Source organism: Pelophylax lessonae, assembly GCF_965119305.1.
Source record: "Pelophylax lessonae genome assembly, chromosome: 9".
Classification (NCBI taxonomy): Eukaryota; Metazoa; Chordata; class Amphibia; order Anura; family Ranidae; genus Pelophylax; species Pelophylax lessonae.
In genome coordinates, this window is record NC_138776.1 from 238283383 (window position 1) to 238298946 (window position 15564).

A 15564-nucleotide genomic window follows, 5' to 3' on the forward strand; every position below is an offset into this window, starting at 1 on the left:
ATTTATAGATTTTTTTTTTTTTTATTCAAAACATTCGAATTGATAAATTTTGAATCGGTCAAATTGAAAACTCGATTTTTTTTTCCTTTCGATTCGAATGTGGCAAAGTGAACAAACTAAAGAAAAATCTTCATCAAAGGATTACAATGACTCCTTAAATCATCTTTGGCTTAACAAAAACAACATTATTTCCAAATGGTACTCTAATAACACACACAGTCTTTGATTTCAGAAATATGTTTACAGTTCGAATTTGGCTGGAATTCGATGAAAATCTAGATCGGAATTTAAATTAGAATTTCCGAAAATTGGGACGAATTTCGTTTCGTTATATGGAGCATTCGGTAAACTTAGTTTATACTGCGATTCGGTATTTGGATATATCCAAATCTCTGAATAACAAAAAAATTGTCTGAATATTTTAGACAGCTCCACAGGTTCATGCACAGATGTCAGTTGAAGTCACCTCCCGAAATTGCCAAAAATAGTGCAGGAACTACTTTTGGAAATCGGTGTGGCGCAAAGTCATAGTTACTTAGTTAGTGAGGTTGAAAAAAGACATCAGTCCATCCAGTTCAACCTATGATGTGTGTGTGTTTGCTGTTAACCGTACATTATATACCCCTGTATGTTGTGGTCTTTAACCGGTTGCCGACCCGCCGCAAGTACATATACTGCGGCGGTCAGCCCCGGCCAGGCAAAGTGACGTATCGGTAGGTCACTAGCCTGGGAGCCAATAGCGGGCTGAAAAATTCAGCTGTCTTTACAAGTGTGAACTGGTCCTTAGTTAAATCTGCTTGTTTTTTCATCAGTTTTTATGCACATATGATGTGAATGAGGCCTTAGGCATTTAAATTAACCAACGTAATGATTACAATATGTCTCTTGGCACTTACAAAGCACAATGACTCTAGCAGTCATTGTTTGAACACTTTTGAGCATTCAAAATTCTGAGTTCCGAATTCCAAACTCCAACATATGAATGCTGAGTTCCGAATTCTGAATCCCACATTCCAGATTCTGAATTCCGAATTCCAAGTTCCAAATCCTGAATTCCCGAATTGTAATTTTCTGTGTTCCAGTTTCCAAAGTCCGGGTTCCAAAGTTTCTTCAAACAAAAAGTGATTACAGCACTCCGATATAAGTAAACATACTCATAGCCAGTGGTTAGTGGTTATGAGTAAGCGAGAGTAAACTCGTGAAACGCGTCAACCTTTGTCCTTGTCCGTGATGTATTGATGTCCAGTTTGGATTTACAGTGGTGAATAAACTTCACATGTTTACTTATATCGGAGTGCGGTAATCACTTTGTGTTTGAGGATACTGCTGGAGACTACGGATCTGACCTGCACCTGATCACATCTTCCCACCTGAGCGGCTTACCTGCAATTGTTCCGGGTTCCAAAGTTGCTAAGTGACCCAGATTTCACTGAAAAGTCTGTAGCGGGTGCCAATCTTTCCCTGGGGAGACAGCAGCCACTGCAGGCTTTTCTCTCCTCCCTCTCCTACTCACACTGCACAGGGGAGGCGGAGTGGAACCAACAGCCAGCAGCTTTGTTCCTCTTCTTATTGGTGGAGCAGAGGGTCATGGGAGATGTAGTCCCAAAGATCAGCAGCCCAATGGCGATCCCCAGAGGGCAGACTGTAGCCCCCAGCAGGGGGGGGGGGAAGACCGGAAGAGAGGAGAGACCAGGAGGAAAAGGAGAGGGCAGGCAAGGTTAAGGGACCACGAGGCACACTGGAAAGAGGGAGGCACCACCAGCTGCAGGAGAAGGATTTATCTCCCATCACCTTGTTTGACGTGTAGAGACCATCATGGTCTGGTGACCCCATCCGCCAGCCACATCCCTAGATGCAGATTAATTGTGGCAGACACCCATGGGCCGTGTAGGTATCCGGGTGGACATCATTGGGTCCTTGGGTCGTTAGGTTGCCAGTCAGACATCCTTTAAGAGCCTGTTCCAGGACAACCCTCCCTTGAGTCTTGGTGTCACCAGAATTGGTGAGCTGGTAGAAGTTAATCTTGAACACATACACTAAAAAGAGACACTGCATGCAGACACCTCTACCTAATCTTCTCAGAGCCCACTTTACACCAATTATCCCATGTTACTGAGTGTTATCGCAAAGAGATCTTTTAGGGCCTTTGAGCTAGCGGAAGATACCTTACATCTCCACTATAAGGACTCCCACATATCTTCTACTACGCCAAGGACTCAGTGAACAACACTGGTACATATTAAGAGTTTGCCATAGATAAATACCTATTTAAAGTTATTACTGTTTGTTTGCTGCAAAAGTCTTTTAGTAAAATACTTTTGATTTACTACAGCTTGGTGTCCTTTTACCACTGTGTTTGCTGTGACATTTGCTAAACCGGGTGTGCCAGAGGGGCTGAGGATGTTCTTGGGGTTGAGGCACAGAAGGGAGAACTCAAAAATACAAGCGGCCCCCTTCAGGGGTAGCGGTACAAGTCATAGGATTTCGGACCCCATTCCACAGTGTCCATGTCCCGTGGACTCAGAACCCAAGACACTTGGACTTTGTAGGGTAGCTAGAACTGCTAGAACTCTCTGTAGCACCCAGCACAGAGATACTGGTACTGTCAGGGGGCATTCAGGTAAAAGACTAACACTAAAGCAGGGGGCACTGCCACTAACCACAGAGGGGGGGGAGGGGTATATTTCACTGCCTCTGACTGCAAATGCTGGGGGGTTACCTTTTACTGCCACTGACCACCAATGCTGAGGGAATACATTTCCCTGCCACTTACCACCAATGGAGGGGTACATTTTCACTGCCACTGAGCAACAATGCCGGCAAAATTGAAATAGTAATGCGACTGTCATCAATGCTGGGTGATTATATTGCTGCCGCTGATACCAACAATGCCTGTTTAGCTATCACTTAGTGGGAAGGGTTCAACACTACAAGTCACTAAAAGTCAAAGGCCATTAAACAACATCCATTTGATTCATCATGCCTGCTTTTGGCCATGCCACAGGCACTCAAGGAGGAAGGGAGTGTCACCACCTATTTATTGACAAAAATAAGATTTGATGGTGAGTCAGTGTTGTCACCATAGGAAAGGAAGTGTGTTGCTGGCAGGGTCACCAGGTAAAAAAAAGTAAAGGAAAAAAAAAATTGGGAAAATATGAAAGTAGCCAACAGAGCTAAATAAACTATTTTTCATTTTCACTATGTTTCATTTTTGTTCAGGGGTTTAAATAAACTTTAAGGTGGTAATCCATCAGTTAACAAATAACATGAACTCAAATACTTTTTTAAAAGTTTTTAAAAGCTGATATTAATTTATTTTCCTGGCAGTCACCTAATTCGGTCATTTTCAGCCAAACTGGGTGGCAGATTGATTGGGCAAGTTGGAAAATGCAATCAGCATTGATGTCATTCTTCCCCAAGACTTGTGGCACTGGCCCTTATTTCAAGTGGATTTCCCCATTCATGGTTTGTTTTTCAAAGTTAGCCAAAGTGCTCATTACTCACATTTCCATTAAGACAACTAAAGGAACATGTATATATTTGAAAATCATCAATACAGCATAATGCGATCCCAGCAATGGAAATAGAGCAACTGATGGTATGCAAGATGAAGCAGCTCTTGACCTGTGCAGAGAAAACATACTGTAAGATATTTCATTTTTTACCTCTCAGTACTAAGTCTACCTACTATCAATCATTCAACAAAAAATGTTCAACTTTAAGAGGAGTAATCTACCCAAAAATGAATGACTTCTCGTATTGTTGGCTAGGTACAGTTCCAAAGTAAGAATATGTTCAAAGATACCATGGACATAGTCATTAATCATCCAGCTTTGCTTGGTGGTATCATTCCCCATGTCTTTTTTAACCACTTCTGGATCGGGCCTTTTTCTGACACTTGTTGTTTACAAGTTAAAATCAATTTTTTTTTTGCTAGAAAATTACTAATGCTTTGTTTCCACTGAGTGGTACGGTCCGGTTCGGTACAGTTCAGTATGGTTGGGAACGGTACACCTTGATCAGGCTTGCATTTCTACTGCCAACCGTACCTCAGCTCAACAGTACCTCAACAGTGTAGCTCCACCCTATTGGTACGGTACTAATGTGCTTGGTACCCCAACGAAAGGGTCCCAAAAAAGTGGTACGGTACGGTTCGGAATTGGGGTACCATTCATAACTTTTGACAATGGAAACGGCAAAAATTGCGTACCGTACTGAACCGAACCAAACAGTACCACTCAGTGGAAATGAGGCATTAGAACCCCCAAACATAATATATATTTTTTTTTAGCAGAGACCCTGGAGAATAAAATTGAGTTTGTTTTTAATATGTTTTATCACACCATATTTGCACAGCGGTCTTACAAACGCAATTTTTTGGAAAAAAAAAATACATTATTTTTTTAATTAAAAAATAAGAAACCAGTAAAGTTAGCCCAATTTTTTTCTATAATTTGAAAGATAATGTTACACCGAGCAAATAGATACCCAACATGTCAGGCTTCAAAATTGCGCACGCTCGTGGAATGGTGACAAACATTGGTACTTAAAAATCCCCATAGGCGATACTTTAACATTTCTACAGGTTACCAGTTTAGAGTTAAGCCCCGTACACACGTACCGATCGTCGGCCGAACGATCTGCCGTCTTTTGTCTAGGGCTGTCGTGTCTGTTGAAAACTGCAAAAGACTGCACATGAATTTTGTCGGCCAACAACAGCCGACTGCAGAAGTGATGTCATGTGATGGTTAACTTTCCTTGTCTTTTTTCTTTTCTGAGCATGCCCAGTCTTGCTAATCTGCTGTCTGTCGGCCGAAATCTGTACTGACTGGCGAACAATCGGCCGTTCTGGTGACGGACAACAAAAATTTTAAAGTCTGCACGACAGATTCTGTTCGGCCGAAAATGCGCTGTCGGAAGCATCATACTAACAAGCCTACAATCGGCCGATCGGTGGCCGGCCGTAAATTACGGCCGACAATCGGTACGTGTGTACGGGGCTTTACAGAGGAGGACTGGAGCTCAAATTATTGCTCTCGCTCTAACGATCACGGCGATATCTCGCATCCGTGGTTTGAACACCGTTTACATATGTGGGCGTGACTTGCTTATGTGTTCGCTTCTGCACGCGAGCTAACGGGGACGGAGCGCTTTAATTTTTTTTTTTTTCTATTTATTTTATCTTTTATTTTTTTATTAACACTGTGCTTTTAAAAAAACATTTTTTGGATCACTTTTATTCCTATTATAAGGAATGTAAACATCCCTTGTAATAGAAATAAGCATGACAGGACCTCTTTAATATGATATCTGGGGTCAAAAAGACCTCAGATCTCACATCTACACTAAAAAGAAAAAAAAAAAAAAGTAATTTTTTTTCATGATGAAAAAAAATGGGCTCTTTAAAACCATTGCTAGGAAGCGACGTATGGTGTCATTCCGGTCCTCCAAGGCCATAGAGTTGAGTGAGGGCAATCTTGCCCTCACTCGAATTTCTGCCTGAGAGGACAGCGGCCCGGATCGTTTTCCCCGCTACCGACGGGTCCGGTAAGCGTTGAAAATGACCAGGAACCGGCGGGAGGGGGGGCACTTCTCCCGCCGCCCATAAAGGTGATCCTGCGGCGAATCCACCGATGGGACCACCCTTATGTTAAATCTGCTGCCATAACCTCGGTATTTAACGTCAAAGTACCAACGTAAATACACGGTGGGCGGTCCGTAAGTGGTAATTATTGTGAAGAAGCCAAGGGAGAAAAAAATGGTTTCTTGTTTTAAAACCAAATCAATTATACCCCGGCTTGGAGATGAGCTGTACACCATGTACCATGTGCAGTAGTACAATGTACAGAGTTTCTCTGTGAATTTCCTGTCCCATGTCACTACACACTTTCCTCGATGTATGTTGCATTTAGGAGGGACACTGCTGAGCCCATGCCCTCTCCACCAGTCCAGCGTAACTCTGTCACCTCACTCCCAGTGACAGAATCGGGTCCTGCCGTGCACATAGCGTGGACCTAATGCGTGCACTTACTTATCTCTTTCACTCTCCCGTACCATGCGGCTAGGTTCGTGGTGTCTCCGTACTGCAGGTTCAGTCCCAGTTGCTTTTGAGGAATCGATCGCTAGGAAGGGAACCAGAACACTGACCCCCTCACTACGGGAGGACCTGTCACCGGTGCCAGATAGATACCACGCTTTATTGACCAGATGCTATACATTCTCACCAGTTCATGGTTACACTTGGCAACTAGTCTCCTGCTCCGACTCTTCTGCCGAATTAACCTTTTGTGGTGGCTTTCCTCCTGAACCCCATGAGTCATTTACAGGCCCTGCTTCACTGATATGCCACCCTTTTAGAATAATTTCAGACCAGGCATTTGGACAGTTTAGGAACTTTTACTGAATGCTCCTGTAACATTTACAGGTCACAATGCACACTCAGTTCTCCACTCTAACAACACTATGGTTGTCCAGGCATACCTGTACAGGTGTAAGTCCAAGACTGGCAGAGTCCATTGATGGAGAATCTGATTTCAAGGGACTGTCCCTGATTTGAAGCAAAGTCCCTCTATCCTCTTCATTTGTCCCTCACTTTGGTCTGATCTATATAGTTGTATATAAATTGTACTATTTCTCTTTCAAAAAGTGTTTCCCAGTGCTAACGTTTCATCCAATTTCTAAATTGCTGCATTTGTAAATGTCCAAAGCCAGTATAAGGGAATAGTAGTGGTAAAGGAAAAAGAAAGCACTTGCGGGATTAACTAATCCTTTTTTTGTATAATTCTCCTTTAAGGGGTCGTGGCAAGGGGTGTGTCCTATGCCTACATACATTTTGCTTCTAAAGGCGCTTTTCCACTGCATCTGGAACCGAATGGTTTGGCTCGCTTTTGCGCTTTTCCACTCCATGGTACCGCATGGTACAGTGTTGTAACGGTTCGGTACGGTACGATACGGCGGCGCTTTTCCACTACATGGAACTGAACGGTACGGCTCGCTTAAACAGTACCACCTCGGTTGTGGTTCCAAGAGGGCCGTACCTATACCATATCCCGCAATCCTTTGCATGCAGCCTTGACTGTTTGTCACTACTAGCCACTGATTGGTCAGAGAATCGTTGTTATCCCACCCACTTACTACTTTAGTGGAAAAGCAAACCGTACCAAACCGTACCGAACTGTTCCAACACCGTACCATGCGGTACCATGCAGTGGAAAACCAAACTGAGCCAAGCAGGGCCGAGTGGAGCCGAGCCGGTACTTGCAGTGGAAAAGTGCCAATATGTGTTCTTCATTCCCATCTCAAAAAGGTGGTAAGGTATGCCCACGTGTTTTACTATTACACTTGGAAAGCATGGTGCAAGTCTTTAGGAATGCATCCCCAAGCCTCTTTTTCTGTTGGCAGAATTCTATTCTTTTGTTAACAAGGTGTGGCTCAACTTTGGTATTGAGTCTCATCAAAGAACTCGTTTCCATTTAGTTCTTTCGAGATTGTAAAAACCAATAACTATTATTTTCCATTAAACCCCCACTTTTTTAATTTTTTTTCTTAAAGGAAACCCGGTGAGTTTCAACATTACAAACTGAATCGACTACATTTCTGTATTGCTTTGTGCTTTTTTGTTGTTATATTATTAAGCCTCATGCAAACTGGACCTTATAAAACCGCCAGTAGCATTAGCTGTAGAAAACTGTAGCTGTCTAATGAGTTTTTCAGAGTTTTTTAGCGTTTGCATTATTCAGAGTTTTTTTAGCGTTTGCGTTTTTCAGCTTTTTTTTAGCAAAACTATACTCCCACAAAAGCTTTTGGCCCAAAAACGCTGATAAATGCTGAAGAGCCACATTTTTAGGCCTTATGCACATAGGACTTTTTACAGCTGTGGTTTTTGGCTTCAGGCAATTTTTTTATACAGCCAGTAAACTCCCCAGCATGTTATCCTATGTGTCCATGCACACATAGGCTGTCATTAGCGTTTTTTGGCAGGGGCGTTTTCTGGCTGGAAAAAAAACCCCAAAACTAGTGGGTGAGCTTTTCAGCTGTAAAAAGGATCTAACTCTGATAAAGGTTAAAACGCAGAGGCCTTACATGTACATCCTGACACTGCTCTGACTAAGGCACCCCAGATGTAATCCTCAAACTCATCTTAACCTCTCACCAACCCAATCCCCTTTTACCCCAACTCTGTAGAAAAAATTACAAAACACAATTGTTGGAGTAAAATTTGGCCGTAATGGGCATTTATTAAAACCAAACAAAATATAACAAACATTCCTTAAAACAAGAACCAAAAATAATAATACAATAACAAGAAACATGAGGTTGCCGATCTTTGGAGGCACCAAGTATCAATTATCAACTTTGTATCTGCGTAACTACTTAAACGGTACCCAGTCGCACCACACCGGCTCGGGGACAACTTCAAAATTCTGCAGATACCTCACAATTTTAACCTACCAGTTAAACAACTATTAACTGGCATTCCACAGGTGACTCCATACCCTAGATGGGTCCCTAAACTGATAGGCACAGCAGATTTTTTAACGCCTCCAAAGACCCCAACCGCCACAGCACAAAGTGGGAAAACTCACACCTTTGTTCCCTGCCAAAAATTCAAGGCCCTCTGCACCCCGTCCTGTAAACCTAGGGACCAGAAATCTATGCCCACTGCGTTAAGATACACACCATCACTGCGTAGATACCGCCAGGTATCCACCTCTAGCCCTCTGTGCCTAACCACGATACCACCGTTACGCACAATGAACCTGCCCTCTTCCTTATTAACCTTGACTCTAGCCTTGTTCAGCTTGTCCACGGACCTGGCATAACGCAAAGTCACCCGGCCAACAATATCTGACCAAACCACCGCCGTGTCAGGAAACTCCATCCGCAGCCTAAGGACATCGAATTTGACATCCCGAATAAGAGGGTGACATGATCGAACACCAAGGTCATTTCCGCCAGCGTGTATAACTAGGACGTCAGGAGCCCTGTCCCAGCGCAAAACTTTGTGAACTTCCGGGACCACCCTGCTCCACAACATACCCAGAATACCTATCCACCTGATACTCTCATCGTCCCTGGAGATGCCCAACTGATGAGCATTAGGCTGGACATCAGCCCTTCTGGCCCCCCAATACACAAAGGAGTGACCCAATACCTAAAAGAGGCGAGCAGCATCTGAAAAGAAATATAGCAAAATAGCACATGACCAAAATTGGCAACTGTAAGATATAACCAAAATATATAAAGACCAACAGAAAAACCCCACCAAAAGTGGTGTTGTTAAACCAGGTGAGGGCGGACATAAAGTTTGAACCTAGTCGACTCCCACCTGCCAATACGCTGCAAAACAGAATCGTCGAAACCCCACCTGGCGGCTTCCGTGGCTGTTCCGATGCTGAAGGAGTGGGAAGTACAGTGGGGATCGAAAGTTTGGGCACCCCAGGTAAAAATTCGTATTAATGTGCATAAAGAAGCCAAGGAAATATGGAAAAATCTCCAAAAGGCATCAAATTACAGATTAGACATTCTTATAATATGTCAACAAAAGTTAGATTTTATTTCCATCATTGACACTTTCAAAATTACAGAAAACAAAAAAATGGCGTCTGCAAAAGTTTGGGCACCCTGCAGAGTTAATATCTTGTACTGCCCCCTTTGGCAAGTATCACAGCTTGTAAACGCTTTTTGTAGCAACCCAAGTGTTTTTCAATTCTTGTTTGAGGTATCTTTGCCCATTCTTCCTGACAAAAGTCTTCCAGTTCTTTGAGATTTCTGGGCTGTCTGTCACGCCCTGCTCTTTTAAGGTCTATCCATAGATTTTAAATTATGTTGAGGTCAGGAGATTGTGAAGGCCATGGCAAAACCTTCAGTTTACGCCTCTTGATGTAATCCCCCGTGGATTTTGAGGTGTGTTTAGGATCATTATCCATTTGTAGAAGCCACCCTCTCTTTAACTTCAGCTTTTTCACAGATGGCATCCAGTTACCATCCAAAATTAGCTTGAATCCATCTTTCCTTCTACTCGTGAGATGTTCCCTGTGCCACTGGCTGCAATACAACCCCAAAGCATGACTGATTCACCCCCATGCTTAACAGTTGGACAGAGGTTCTTTTCATTAAAATCTGTGCTCCTTCTTCTCCAAACGTACCTTTGCTCATTCCAGCCAGAAAGTTCAATTTTAACCTCATCTGTCCACAGAACTTGTTTCCAAAATGCATCAGGCTTGTCTATATGTTCATTTGCAAAGTTCAAACGCTGATTTTTGTGGTGAGGACGTAGAAGAGGTTTTCTTCTGATGACTCTTCCATGAAGACCATATTTGTACAAGTATCTCTTTATAGTGGAATAGTGTACCACAACTCCAGTGTCTGCCAGATCTTTCTGGAGGGATCGTGCAGTCAAACGTGGGTTTTGAATTGTTTTTCTCACAATCCTGCGAGCTGTTCTGTCTGATATTTTTCTTGGTCTTCCAGATCTTGCTTTAACTTCCACTGTTCCAATGACTGCCATTTCTTAATTACATTCCGAACAGAGGATATTGACATCTGAAAACACTTTGCTATCTTCTTTTAGCCTTCTCCAGCTTCGTGAGCGTCAACTATTTTCAGTTTTTTTCATGGTGCTGATTGTTGGGGCAAGGTCAGATGAGTCTGGGCATTTAAAACCTTTGAGATTGACATCACCTGGTCTTCCCAGACGATGATTGAGAACAATCCATGACACTGGCAGGTCTCAGCCTTGCAAAGGGGGCAGTGCATGCTATAAATTATGCAGGGTGTCCAAACTTTTGCAAACTCCATTTTTTGTTTTCTGTAATTTTGAAAGTGTCAATGATGGAAATAAAATCTAACTTTTGTTGACATATTATAAGAATGTCTAATCTGTAATTTGATGCCTTTTGGAGATTTTTCCATCTTTCATTGGCTTCTTTATGCACATTAATACAAAATTTTACCTGGGGTGCCCAAACTTTTGATCCCCACTGTATAACTGCAGGCCTCTAAACCCACTGCTGTCAGACAGCACCGCAGAACCAAAACAAATTGAAAAGTGGACAAAGCTGAACCCTCTGAATGAATGAAAAAAGAACCAGTCCCCTCAGGACAAAACTGTAAATACTCAAGTACCACAGAAACTAGGCAAATTGGCGAGCCATGCACTCGGAGCAACCGCAAATGTGCGCCCCTCCCAGGTTGATCCATCTTTGATCGGTGGATAAACAGAACTACCGAAGAACCATCACATCGGACATTCTACGCCTGCAAGCCCTGGAGCAGCCTTATCCGGGCTGACCAACTCGCTGATCCTAAGAGCCCCATAAAAGGATAATGCAAAGGCCGCACGGAACAAGAGACTTTCATAACTTGAAGAGCAAATGTAACGTGTCTGCACAAATAAGGCTCTCGGGATGTCGAAAGGGATTGGCCGGTGCCCATCAGGCCTCTGGGAACCTTTTTGATAACCTCTCAAGGCCTGTTTCACCAAAAACTCCTTGGTGAAATCTGGCAATCCACACAACTTAAATAGGAAGGCCAAACCAGACCACTTGCGGTTAATGGCAGCAACTGACACTCCCTCAGTAAAATATTCAAGCAGATGAAGTAAATCAAAACATTTCTAACCTCCTTACTGGCCATGTCGACCCCAGCCCACTGTAACAGCTCCCACCACTCACGCCAGACCTTGCTGTATGCAGACCTTGTGGACCCACTCAAGGAATTGCAAATCAAACCAGAGGCAATCCCAACGCAATAACCACTGTGGACAAGGTGCTCCGTGTTGCTCCGCACCCGGCACCAAATCCCAGAACCTGTCCAACTGAAAACGGGATAAAGCATCAGCCAAAGTATTTTTGACCCCTGGAAGATGAACAGAATACAAAAATACATTCAGTTGCAGACAACGCAAAACAAGATGATGCAGTAGCTGAACCACTGGCAGAGAAGACCCAGAAAGCGAATTAATGACTCCATACCCAGTGGAGCCTGCTGCGTCAGTGTAGAGATCAAGCTCGCAGTTGCTAACCAGTTGCTAACCAGCCCATCCATCCAAAGCGACAGACCATTAAAATTTTCCAAAAAAACGTGTCATACCCATAAGTCTTCCATGTGCTCCTTAGTTAAGCTAATACTGTATAATGACCGGGGGAACACACCGCAGCCGTGGCAGCAGAAAGCCGATGGCAGAAGACCCTGCCCATTGGCACACTGCGGCAAGCGAAATTCAGCTTGCCCAGCAAGTCTCGCAACCGGATCTTACACTAGCCATACACCTCAGCCTTGAGAGCACCTAGCTTGTTGTCTGGCAGCTGACATTCCATCGCCTGCGAATCAATGACTATCCCCAAAAACCGAATAACAGACGTCGGGCCCTCCATCTTATCGGTCGCAAGAGGGATGCTGAAACGCTCTGCGATGTGCTGCACAGTTGCCAACAGCACACCACACAACGTGGACACAGGAGGACCAATGCACAGAAAGTTGTCCAAATAATGGATGACCAAATTGGCACCCGCCACGTCCAGTACCACCCATTCGAAAAAAGAGCTAAAGGTCTCGAAAAGCGTGCAAGATACGGAACAACCCATAGGGAGTCAGCGATCAACGTAAAAGGCTCCAGCCCATTTACAACCCAAAAGATGAAAACTACACGGGGGAACCGGCAACAGCCGAAAGGCCGACTCAATGTCCTTCTTGGCCATGAGGGAGCCCCTGCCGTAATGCTGCACCCAAAAAATAGCCACATCAAAGGAGGTATACGACACCACACATGCCTCAGGGTCAATAGAATTGTAAACAGACCCGCCTTTCAGGAACGACAGATGGTGTATCAAGCGGAACTTACTGGGTTCCTTCTTCGGAACAACACCCAACGGCGAGAAAACTAAATTCTTGAGGGGAGGATTAGAAAAGGGGCCGCTCATACGCCCCAAAGACACCTCCTTAATGAGTTTTTCCGAAAACACCTCAGAGTGCAACTGAGCTGACTTGTCAGCCAGAGGCAGGATCTGGGTAAGAGAGCAAGGAATAACAAAGCCCTCCGAGAAACCCACCTCCAACAACCGGGCAGCCTGCCGGTCAGAATATCTACTTAGAAAGGGGGACATCCTGTCCACCCTCCCTGGAGTCTTGTCTTTTCCCCGTAGTGTCGCCGGAACGGGTCTTACCTGCTTTGAAACAGCGAGAGAGGGGGTGGGGTTCCCCACAGTGGGAACATTCATATTTGAAACGGCAACTGGTGCCAAATCTACATGCGCCCTCATTAAATTGCCAGCAAAAGCCCCGCCTTTTTGCGTCCGGCTCTCCGGGGGCGGTCTGACTCCCGCCCCCCCCCTGGAAAAAACAAAGTGGGAGCCCACGCCGAGGTCATGAGGGTCATCCATAAGCTGATGTCCTTATGATCCCAGTGTAACAGCAGCCTAATAGCCTTCCACTGACAAAACTGTTCATCGTAGCACAGCCATGCCATGCCCCCATACACTCTGTGGGCCTTACTGATAGCATTCAGATAACAGAACAAAGGAGAACAATTCTCCCTGGGGCTTTCTCCCCAACAACGCTCAAAAAAATGGCGAATGCCTTAAGCTAGTTACTGAACGTCCGCGGAATCAAGCGGTTTCGACTCTTCTCGTCATCCTCCTTCTTAGAATCCTATCTAGATTACATTTCTCCAAGGGCAACAAATCTCTACATAGTCCCTGTGCCAGGTACGCTCCCACACCTTTTGTTTAAGATATGCCCCTAACAGACCCTCAAAACAAACATAAACTTTGCACTTAGCCGAGTCCGCCAAGCGAATCAGGTCCGCACTTTTACCCACTTCCTTTGACATATCCGAGGCGGCCTTTTCGGCAAGCCTGGATGCATCCCCGGCCCCAGGCACCGTCCCAGGATGTGACCCAGTAGCAGTGACCGCCTGCACTTGGCTCGCTGTGTTACCACCCCCCAGTTGATCTGAGACCTAAACCACCACCGGTGCCACACTAGAAGAGGCACCTGCGTCTAAGCGATGGACCAACGCCTGCAGGCCAGACAGCAAGTCCTGAAATGCCGCAGAATTACCTGGTGCAGCAGGCGCCGAGCCCGTCGCCCTGGATGAGGAGACCCCATTCGCCAAGGGGGCTGTGAAACCCGGACCATCCCCTGAGCCCTGACCCGCCGCACACCCCACTCCCGCAGACAGTGTGCGTGTTAAAGAAAAAGAAGAAGTAGATGTGCACTTACCAGGCTGACCAGGATGAGACCCCTCAGCTGCCACTCCTGAAACCACTGCTGCCGACCAACGCGGAGTGTCACCGTCTTCAGATCTCGACAGCTCCCCTTCAGACCTGGAGGACTCCTGCTGGGTCCCCGGGAGAAGGTCTGGCACAGCCATGCCGACCGCCACAGGTGCCGACCATTCGTCATCGCTCCTGCGCCTCTGCATCACTGGGCCCGACCGCACAGCCGCCACCAATGACCTTCTTCTTTTTCCGCCAACGGATGAAGGGGCCCCACTGCGATGTCCCTGTGACTGAGCCCAGGAAGGAGATCTTCTGACAGATGGAGAGCTTCTGGTCGCCCTGATTTGCTGCCCAGAGCCTGCTGCTGACACAATCCCATGCTGGGCTGCCTCACGAGCGGGGACATCTGAAGCAGAGGCAGCCGCATTCTCTGGATTCCACCGCAGAGCAGGAGGGACCAGAGAGACTGCAGAGCCATGGTTCCTGCCTGCTGAGCTCTGCCTATGGCTGGGATTCCTCCCAGAGTGGGCACCGGAGACAGCTGAGGGACGCTGCTCTGGCATGCCTGGAGGGTCCCCACAGGGGCTCCTTAATGGACGCAGAGCTCTGGGATGAGATGAGGGGCTAAAGTGCTCTGGGGGCCCCCTAGCAGGGGGGTCCATTGAGGCAGCCAAGGCTCCCAGCAGACAGGAGATCTGCCACTGCAGCCAGTCCATCCGCATAGCAGCAGCCATGGAGCTTTGCTGCTCTCTCATGGACTTAAGGTCGGCCATGGGGGGGGCGTAACTGGGGCAGGTGTAGCACAGTCTTCCCAACATTCCTCCCCACATGCTTCACGGAATGCGGTGAAGATGTGCTGCCCTCTCCAAGACCACCTTTCCAGTCCCTCCCACAGGCAAAATAAAAACCCCTAATTGGGTATGTCAGAATGTTTATACTGTTCTGATATCACAGTGTCTATTTATGTAAATAAGCAAAGATCTGGTGAGTTAGGAGATTCTCAACTTATTTCCATAAATCAATAAAAATGCAAGATCGTTTTAAGTGACGTTAAACTAAAGATAAGGATATACAATTCTGTGCAAAAATATATATATTTATTTAATCAATCTTCAGTGCAAAATAAAATGTCAAAAATATAATTGGTGATAAAAACAAAGTTTAGAATAAAAGAATAAAATGCAATAAAATATATCACAAAGGTAATATGAGAAAATAAACAAAGAATATTATCTCAGAATAATAAGATAACCATAACCAAAGACTTCTAGAAGATGATTAACCTCCCTGGCGGTATGATTCTTTCCGATTTTAGGTGCTGAAAGCGGTACAATTATTTTGC

At 45.2% G+C, this 15564-nt stretch overlaps 1 protein-coding gene across 1 annotated transcript in view; it reads right to left on the bottom strand.

Moving 5' to 3' along the window:
* The window catches only part of LOC309564695 (uncharacterized protein), a gene marked incomplete at both ends in the record, with an annotated part of 53640 nt that overhangs the window by 11070 nt on the left and 27006 nt on the right, over positions 1-15564 (bottom strand). Inside the window, one exon of the mRNA XM_082269360.1 lies at positions 3505-3624. Coding sequence (XP_082125486.1) covers positions 3505-3624 — 120 coding nt within the window. The remainder of the gene's footprint in view (positions 1-3504; positions 3625-15564) is intronic.